This window comes from Cupressus sempervirens, chromosome 7 (assembly GCF_028749045.1).
Source record: "Cupressus sempervirens isolate cs-2001-9-10 chromosome 7, ASM2874904v1, whole genome shotgun sequence".
Classification (NCBI taxonomy): domain Eukaryota; kingdom Viridiplantae; phylum Streptophyta; class Pinopsida; order Cupressales; family Cupressaceae; genus Cupressus; species Cupressus sempervirens.
Genome location: NC_143124.1, coordinates 902,869,846 through 902,880,041, shown reverse-complemented (window position 1 = coordinate 902,880,041; position 10,196 = coordinate 902,869,846). Strand labels below are relative to the sequence as shown.

The 10,196-nt window shown below is 37.1% G+C and overlaps 1 protein-coding gene across 2 annotated transcripts in view; it reads left to right on the top strand.

Annotated features, from left to right (window-relative positions):
• The first annotated feature begins 480 nt into the window (after positions 1 to 480).
• The window catches only part of LOC149550423 (TOM1-like protein 6), an 81,545-nt gene continuing 71,829 nt past the window's right edge, over positions 481 to 10,196 (top strand). The window contains exons 1-2 of one of the 2 annotated variants that reach the window (XM_089793453.1): positions 481 to 639; positions 849 to 993. In XM_089793453.1, coding sequence (XP_089649579.1) covers positions 887 to 993 — 107 coding nt within the window. In that variant the 5' untranslated portion in view covers positions 481 to 639; positions 849 to 886. Of the gene's footprint in view, positions 640 to 740; positions 994 to 10,196 lie in introns of both variants that reach the window. The other variant, XM_089793454.1, reaches the window with a different exon arrangement.

Genomic DNA, 10,196 nt, shown 5'->3' with positions numbered 1-10,196 from the left:
TTGGAGGCGAGGTTCCCTAGATAGATTTTTCCCTATCCCTAATCTCGAAGTGTGACAAAAACCAGAACAATTTTAACAACTCGGTCGGTATTTTAAATAAATAATAATTTAAAGACAGAATACATCACCCAATTGGTGGCCAGCAATTCCGAAGCGTTAAAAAAACAAAAAGCAAAATTAACGGAAAAGAAAAGCGGGCGAGATGACGTGGCCTACGATAAACAGAATATGCGGGAGAGATGACGTGGCACAACAGTGCAGAATGCATGCGGACGGGCGAGATGACGTGGCACAACAGTGCAGAACAATATGCGTGAACAGGTTTCTCTTCTTGGATGGCGGCATACTCTGGTCCAGTCGTAGCGGACGTTCCTAGGGTCAGCCCGACAGGTGTCTTGACCCCTCGTTGGTTGACTCCCTGCGCCGGTCGGTTCGCCAACGAGGGCGGCTCCGTAAAAAATTCTGCGAATTGTAGTCACCAGGAGTAGTAGTAGAAGTAGAAGCAGAAGAATAAACAACAATAATGATGATCAAACCCCTCCGCTGCAAGCTAGGAAGAAAAAGGGCAGTCCAACACGATGCTCGATAACCGCTATAATTGAAGGCGCTTGCTGCAAGCTTTCTTTATCCCAGGGTTTGGTAAAAATCCCAACTTATCCTTGCCTTTAAATTAACATTTTTCGATTCCGCCAAAAGCACTTTGCCATGTATTCAACGGCCGGATTAAACTTTACTTCCAGCGCAAAGACTTGTACGCAATGAGTATTGGGCTTGAAAGGAATGGAATTTGGTGGTCTCTGGAGCTGAATTTGAGTTATTTTTGTGGTTTGATTTCTTGATGCTGTCAGGAGGGAGAAGGGTGTAGAAGTGAGCAGAGACAGGAAGGATGGGATCGGCGGCGGTCCTTGTAGATAAGGCCACCAGTGACCTGCTCCTTACCCCTGATTGGACCATGAACCTTGAAATCTGTGACGTCATTAATACCGATCACGGGTGAGTTGAGATTAAATTTGTGTTTGGCTTTTATTTTCTTCAGCTGAAGATATTAAAGCGTTTCGTTTTGGCTTTGTTTTGAGATTTTGATGAGGACTTCATTATAGTTGTATCTTGTGCTTCTGAGTTTCGTAGTCAGGCTTTGATTACAGAGAATTGTTCAATCACTCAGCCTTGCTGCGTTGTGCTGCCGAGTTAGTTAGTTAGGCTTTGATTGTTGGGACGAACGGTGTAGCTCGTTATAGCAAGTTATTTTGTTTATTGTTTAGCAATTATGCAATTGAAGTAAACGAACAAAACCTTTATGTTGAAATTTATAATGGGTGAATGAGTGTAAAATGGACCCTTCATCAGGGTTACATGCACTTCGATATTTCTGGATTACAGGCTACGACTTTGCCACTCAATACAAAATCTTTATGTTGAAATTTATAATGGGTGAATGAGTGTAAAATGGACCCTTCATCAGGGTTACATGCACTTCGATATTTCTGGATTACAGGCTACGACTTTGCCACTCAATCTACCATGCTGGATTGTTATATGTCATTTTTGGATTTTGGATTTGTTATCAGTTTGCCCTTATGAGTTAATAGGTCTCTGATTAATGAGTGGAATGCTTTGTATTGCTATGGAATTTTAGAAAACAATTTCTTCTGTTCTTTTAAGCATGTTATTCTAGATTATCTATTTTGCTTATTCTTATTACATTTTAACTAAATTATTTACTTATTATTTCATTTATTCATCCTGAGGCTTTGTCTTGTTGAGTCAGTGGGGTTCTGATTATCAAATAGAATGCTATGTCATTTTATGGAAATATAATTTGCCTATCATTGCTCATTAAGCAGTATTTTAAGCCAAACTAGTTATATTAATTATGATTATACATGGTGATTACAAAACTCAAGGTTCCGAACATTCTGCCTGTCCTCAAGCCCATATCCTCTGGCAAACCTATTTACATATTATATTGTATTTATTACTGTACCCTGCATTGAAAGGGTGTTTTATTTTTTGCATCCCTAAACTCCTGTCCACAACTGACTATGTTATCATGGTGTTCACAGTCTAGCTTAATTGCTGTTTCTTTATTATTACTTATTTATGCTCAAGTTTTCCATTTTGAGATGCTAGGTCTCTGATTGTTGAGTTAAATGTAATGTCTGGTTATCAAAAGCTAGGCTCTGGAAGAAATTGTTTTTTAATTTGGTATCCTGTCAGTGAATTTCAGTAGTCAGGACTTAGTACTTTCCAATTATTTATGCTAAAGCTGGAATGGATTACAACTTGTAGCAGCACTGCTGATTATGGCAAAACTAAATCTCAATTTTAGTTTGTGTTGTCTAAGAATTGCTCATGATCATAAATTATGAGCAACTAGTCATTTTTTAAATTTGACTTGAACTGAACTTGAATACTAGATGCCTGGATTCACAATAAAGTCCAACATGACTGCTTTGTAAGTCTTATTTTTGATAACAAGAATCATTTTAAATTCACAGCATGCACATATGCGAGTCTTTACTATCATTCTGGCTTATCCCACCTTGTCCTGCTGGCTATGCTGAATTAAACTTTAGTTAAAAGTAATGGGAAGTGCAAGATGGAAAGTGCAGATAATATTGTTAAACCGAATTTTAGAAGCTGATTGTTTCTTGTTTCACAAACCAGTTAGGCCTTCTCCGGTGCTAGGCAGGAGAGATTCACTTGATGATGACCCCATTTGAAGCTCTATCATGTTTTTTTGCTGCTGATTATATGGCTTGCTGCATTTCTAGATGAATTTTAATAGAACAGAAACCCTTCAGACTACAGTTTTTATCAGAAATTTTATTCAACTTTGATATTTAATGCACTTAGAGTTAAGGCAGGCAGGTGTGCACAAATCAGTTGAATAATACAGTAAAATCTGGATGTACATTGTACTAGTCTCTTCTCTGCTGCTGGGTTCTAGGGGAGTGTATTGTTTCCTTGTAGGATTGTATGTCTGGGCCCCTTTACTGCTGATAATTATGTTTTAGACATTATCAGCTCTTTCATCATTTATTTCCATTTGGTCAGCAATGATGCCTTTGGTTATTTTGACCCAAAGCATGCCGCAAAGTTGCAAACATATGACAACATTATTTTAAATCATTGGCCACACGTTTTGATCTTATTCAATTATGTGCTTCATTGGGTGTCCTTCCCTTGCTTAACTTTACTTAGATATTGTGGTTCATGGATTTTAAATAGTTTTGGTTTGCCTTTGATTGCTCTGTACGTTTGCTTTCACTTTCGTATTTTTGCGCTTATTACTTACATACCTAAGGCCTCTGTGCCCTATTTCTTCCCTACTATTTTTGTTATAATTTTGAGTTGCATTGACCTATTTTTGGCTTTTGTGGAGATCAATAAAATTTCTTTCTTTCTTCTCTTTTATGTAGAATTAATGAACTCTACACTTGAGTGGATTGCTATGTCTGGACATTGTAAGCTTATTTTAGCAGGATTTTTTATTCTTCAATTTGGCATTTTTAACCAAATATATCATGTTTCCACACTGCTAGTTATAGAAAACTAAGTCTATTCAGTTCTGCATTTCTGGTTTTGGGAAACTAAAGATTGGGTGACTTGACTTGCATATACAACCAATATGATGAGTTTATAAACATTGGTAGTGAAGACATAAATTTCAATTTTACTATGCTCTGATCTGCATGCTACTATAACCCAACTTTCAGGCTATTATTGCCTTGCTATATTCTCAAGTCTAAACTTGATCAGACTAAAAGCGTTTGGATGTTGAAATTTTTTAGAATGATTTTTAAAAATAGACTAATAGTCTCCGGTGTCTTTGGTGGCTAAGATTTTAATTTTGAGTGTGAAGAACCTGGTTTAAGTGTTAAGCTATGCATTTTAATGTGCCTAGATTCCAAGCACAGTTGCTGAATAGTTTGTTAAGGAGGCTGGCTATCCAAACTATTACCCCTAATATTAGAGGGAAATGCCCCAACCTATGGTTAAGGCAAGGCTCACTTACTGATGAATTCTTAGATACCGGTGCTCTCTGGTTTTTGCTGGGTGCTGGTGCTGGTGTGCATGGATGCATCCTGGTTCTACATGGGTGCGCCTAGGAATCGCATTTTGGGACATTGGGTGCTCTTGGGATGCACTGAAGAGCATCTAGAGAGCACCCATAGTCCTAGGATGTGCTTCCTGGGAGCACCCTAAAAGCATCCGGGCACATCCGGATGACACCTGCGCATATAAAGGCCTTTTGGACGACCTAAGTCACTTAAGTGACTGTTTTGCATGTGTTTAATTCCTTTTTTTCTCCTTTTTATTTCAATTTGTATATTTGCACTACATGTTTGTGAAGTTTGAGGTTGAACTATCAATGGTGAAGTATCATGCTATGGAATGGTTTATTTTTGTATATGTTTTGCTTTTCTTTGCATATATAAATTATAGTATATATGTTATATATATATATTTTCTTAAGATATATATATATATATATGCACCCAAACGCATCCAAAAAATTCCCAAAATAAAAATTTGTGCATCAAAATCCTGCACTTTTAGCAGCATCAGGACCAAAATCGGTTACTTAGAATGAATTTGATGTCAAGAATAAGATTTTGATGCACTATTTAGCATAGTGAATATTGTTAGAAAAATAGCAGAGCAAATAACAAAGCAAGAGGGAAAACAGAGCATACCAATATATACAACAACAATCCGAGAATAAACAACAACGATCACATAATACACATAGTAACACGGAGATGCATCCCCCCCCTTTTTGCCCCATGTCTCAGAGACTTGGACACATCGAAGACTTGGGGACTTTGTCCCCTCGTCCCTAGTGGTGCAACCAGATTCTGCCACCTCCGCTGAGGATGAGGACGTCCCGATGTTGACTATTTGCTGATTTGACTATTTATGTTCAAGGTTCGATGTTCCAATTCCATCCGATGTTCAAGTATTTACTCTTTTACATCTTTATATCTAATATTGCAATACATCTTTTCATAACTAGCATTTAAAGTACCATATGTATATATATATATAGACCCCCGCCATCCCTTGCCACTGTGCCCCCGCCATCCCCTCATCGTCCCCAAATTAAGGCCCCTTTGTCCCCCGTCCCAAAAACTTGTCCCCCTGTTTTGTCATCCCCTCGTCCCCCAGGGTGGTGTAACTAAGATAATACATAAAACCTTTGAAAAAATTGGTTATCTTTCATCAATCATTCACCTGCAATTCTCTACAACTTCAACACATTACATTACATTGTACATGCATTACATATAGAATGATACATTGATTGTATAATTTTACAAGACTAATAGAAACAGGGTGCTAAAAACCAATTTGAAAGTCCAAACTAGGTGCCAACATCTGGAAGCTTCACAAAGTCAAACTTTGTAATAAATGTTTCAACTACTGGCAAACAACTCTTCTGCACGGTTAACCCAATTTGTCACTATTTCTCAAGGGGTAACAACGTGTAGCCTGTGAAATAATAAAGCAAACATAACATGCAGGTTAGCTGCAGACTTCTGATTGTTAATACTTCATTTACTTCACAAATATAGAATTCTCTGACTTGAAGCAAATGAAGTAGGATTAAACAAAATAATAGTAATCTAATCACGCTAGGTATACTAAATCTTTGCACAACTCATGCTTTTCTCTTGGCGAGATTTTTGTGAGCATGTTAGTAAGATTCTCATCTATATGAATCTTTTCCAGGTGTAACTATCCTTCCTCCAACACTTGCCTAATCGAATGGTACCTCAAGTTATGTGCTTTATTTATGAATGAAATGCTGGATTTTTTGCCAAATGAATGGCACTATGGTTGTCACAATACACCACATATTTATCTTGTTTTACTCCTGACACTCGAAGGAATCATCGTTCTATCCACTACATCTCTTTGCAAGCTTCTATTGCAGCTACATGTTCAGCCTCCGTTGTTGAAAGAGCTACAACTTTTTGTAGATTAAACAACTAAGATATTGCAACACCTATGAAAGTGTATAAATAACCAGTGGTGCTCCAGCGATATCTGAGTCTGTGTAACCTTTAAGCACAACATCATTAATAACCAAAACATAAACAGTAATGATTGGTACCCTTAAGATACCTCAAAATTCACTTTATTGCTTCCCAATGTTGTTTGCCTGGGTTTGTAAGGAACTTGCTCACAACTTCTATTGAATGCGCAATGTCTGGTCGAGTACTTATCATAGCATAAATCAGGCTGTCAACAACTGAAGCATAAGGAATTTTTTTCATTCCAATCTTTTCTTTGTCGTCACTAGGACATGAATATTTACTCAATTTGAAGTGGGATGCAAGAGGTGTACTAATTGGCTCGACATCCTTCATATTGAACTTTTCAAGAACTTTCTCAATATATTTTTTCTTGTGATAGCCATATTCTCATCTTCTCTCTGTCACGTGGAATCTTCATGCCCAATATATGTTGTGCTGGTCCCAAATCTTTCATTGCAAATTGTTCACTCAACTCCTTCAATTGTTTAATCATCTTTTTATCATTTCCAACAAGTAACATATCATCCACATGCTATAGTAATATAATGCATTTATCTTGATCATCCCTCTTGATATAACACGTCGATCAGATTCTAACCTTTTAAAACTATGTTCCAACATGAATGAATCAAATTTCTTATACCACTGGCAAGGTGCTCGTTTCAACCCATAGTGGCTCTTCTTCAACCTGCAAACCAAATTTTCTTTACCTTTTTCTTTGAATCGTTTTGGCCGCTCCATATAACTCTCTTCCTCCAATTCTCCATGAAGAAAAGCTGTCATTACATATAATTGTTCACATTCCAAATATAGAGCAGCAGCAAGACCAAGAATAATTCTAATGGATGACATTGTAACAACAGGTGAGAAGTTTTTATTAAATTCTATACCTTCTTTTTGAGCAAATCCTTTCACCACTAGCCTTGCTTTGTCTAACCTTGCTTTGTATCTTTTCTTTTTCCCATCACCCTTGTGCTTGATCTTGTATACCCATTTCTTTTGTAGAGCTTTTCGTCCGTTTGAAAGTTTAACCAACTCCCAAGTTCTATTTTTCAGAAAAAAATCATTTCTTCCTCCATTGCTTTCTTCCATTCTTTACTATGTTCATCTTCACAAGCTTCATGAAATCAGCAGGTTCACCTTCATCGGTTATCAAGATATAATTCGAGGGCATATGCTGTTGTGAAGGCTTATGAGGTCTAGCTGCAAACCAACTCTGTTCAGGTTGACTTGCTTGTAAGGGTTCTTGCATTATTTCTTGTTGTTGTTCCTTATTCTCCTATTGTTGTACATCACACTCCTGATTTTTTTGCCCAATTTCTTGCATTGGTGGGATATCTTCATGTTGTTTGTCAATCCTATCAACGACTTTCTTTACCTCCATATTTCCTATAGTCCTCTTGCACATTTTTGACTCATTAAATATAACATCCCTGCTTCTAACAATCTTCTGTTTGTTTGAATCCCATAAATGATGACCAAATTTACCATCCACATATCTCAAGAAAATACATTCCATGGATTTATCACATAACTTAGTTGTACTCTAGTTTGGAATATACACAAATGCTTCACATCCAAAGATTTTCAAATGAGAATAATTAACCTTTTTACCAGGCCAAACTTCTTCAGGAATGCAAATTGTCCAAGGCTGTAGTAGGAGATCGATTTATGAGGTAGCAAGCTGTCCATAATGCTTCTGCCCAAAAGTGTTTTTTGAATCTGGAGTTTGACAACAGACTCCTTCCTTCTCCAAGATATTATGATTCATTCTTTCAGCAATCCCTTTTTGTTGAGGAGTAAGAGTCACTATTTTCTCATGCTTGATGACAAATTCTTGTGCGTGAGGACTTTTAGGCCCTTCTCACTCATATGACCCAAGTGCTTATGCCATAAATCTGCTGAAATTTCTTCTTTTGCAGCAGCAACATCATCTGATTTCTCTGCTATTGCACTAAATGTATATAGTGTTCCTGTCTTGGATCCTCTAGCCATGAGCAATGCCCCTTTACTGATTTTCCAGCCCTTTTTTCCAAAACCTGTGGAGTAGCCTTCATCATCCAAACGTCTCATATAGATTAAACTCATACGTGTCTTTGGAACGTGCCTAACCTGTCTCAACAAAATATTTTGTCTATCCGTTGTCTTGATTTGGACATCTCCTACTCCAACAATATTACAAAAGTGATTATTTCCCAAATGGACTCTACCATAATTATCATAATTATACATGATAAAGTTATCCTTCTTTGGGGTTACACGATGAGATGCCCCAGAATTAAGAATCCAATCAATGCTATAGCTAGAGGTATATAAACATGCATCTTCGATTGAAACAGTAAATAAAACCTCATAATCAAAAACTACAGCTGTGGTCTTACCTTCATTTGTGCCGGTTGATTTCTTGTTTGCATTGCCCACTTTTTTGATCCTTTTGCTCTTGCTTCAAGATTGAACATTCCTTTTTCATGTGGCCTGGCTTTCCACAATGAAAACAAATTAGGTTGCCCCTTCTTGATTTTGATCTGCCTCTTGACCTTGAATGCCCTTGATGGCTTCTTTCAATTTTTTTACTACGGTCAGTTGTAGTCAAGGCTTCTCCTCCTTGATTTTATGTGATACATTTTCTTCTTAGCTCCTCATTCATTAAGTTTTTAGCACACATCATCAAACTTTAGAGTTCCTACTATTGCAAAAGTGCTGATGGCTACAAATTCTCCCAACTGTCTGGCATGGAGCACATTATTAGGATGGCTTTATTCTCATCATCCAAAGCAATTTTAACAGAGGCAAGTTGGTTGGTGATTATATTGAACTCATTTAAATGCTCCACTACTGAAGCACCCTCCTTCATCTTGAGATTGTATAATTTCTTCATCAAGAAAAACTTATTTGAAGCTGTGTTCTCCTACAAATCATGTAACTGTTTCCATAATTCTGCTGTTGCCTTCTCTCCAACAACATTAAAATACACATTTTTGGGCAGTTATTGACAGATGGTTGCAATAACCTTTCTATCCAGCTTCTTCCAATCTTTATTTGCCATTGTTGTGAGTTTATTTGACATTACTTCAATTGGAAAATACTGAGCCTTCATAATCAATATATCCTCCATCTGGGATTTGTTGATTCCATTGCACCCAAACAAAACCCTTCGGTGAACCCGTCACAAATTTCTGGGTAACTATAATTTGAACTGTTCTCTAGCAGTACTCTATTCTTGCTTGCTTTGTTTCTGCAGGTTAAACATGTCTGGTTAACCTTCTGTCTTTGCAAGACACAAATACGACTAGTTCTCTTTTTGTCATTGCAGGACTCAAACACGACTTGTTCGCTTAAATCTTTAAATCTTGATAAGTAGGAGATAATTTCCACAGCAAGTCAAATTGTGATATTGCTATCAGGATTTAACTGTGTGATTTTTGAGTCAAACTCATTGACCCATATTTCATGAGTAGTGATTCAACATGAATCCATCTCTCATGAGAATAAATGGAACACTTAGCACTCATTGGATCTAGGTGATGCTCACAGGGCTGTAACACCGGGACTTCCTGGGAGGTCACCCATCCCAGTACTACTCCAGCCTGAGCGCGCTTAACTACGGAGTTTCCTCCATGGTTAAACCCAAAGCTTGCAAACCCATTTGCAAGCTTTAAATCTTTAAATCTTGTTCAGTTGAACCCAACCTTCCTCTCTGCTCACTTTGCCTACAACAAATTCTTACAGCTGCAAAACCCTTGACTTTATAAGATTTCCAACCCTATGGCTTTAATACTAGTTTTAGAAAAATAGCAGAGCAAATAAACAAAGCAAGAGGGAAAACAGAGCATACCAATATATACAACAACAATCTGAGAATAAACATCAACAATCACAGAATACATAAAACCTTTGAAAAAGTGGTTATCTTACATTAATCATTCACCAACAATTCTCTACAGCTTCAACACATTACATTACATTATTCGTGTATTACATACAAAATGATTCATTGAATGTATAATAATACAAGACTAATAGAAACTGGACGTCAAAATCCAATTTGAAAGTCCCAACTGGGCACTAACATTTGGAAGCTTCACCAAGTCAAACTTTGTAATAAATGTTTCAACTACTTACGGGCGACTCTTACGTGCGTGGTTAACACAT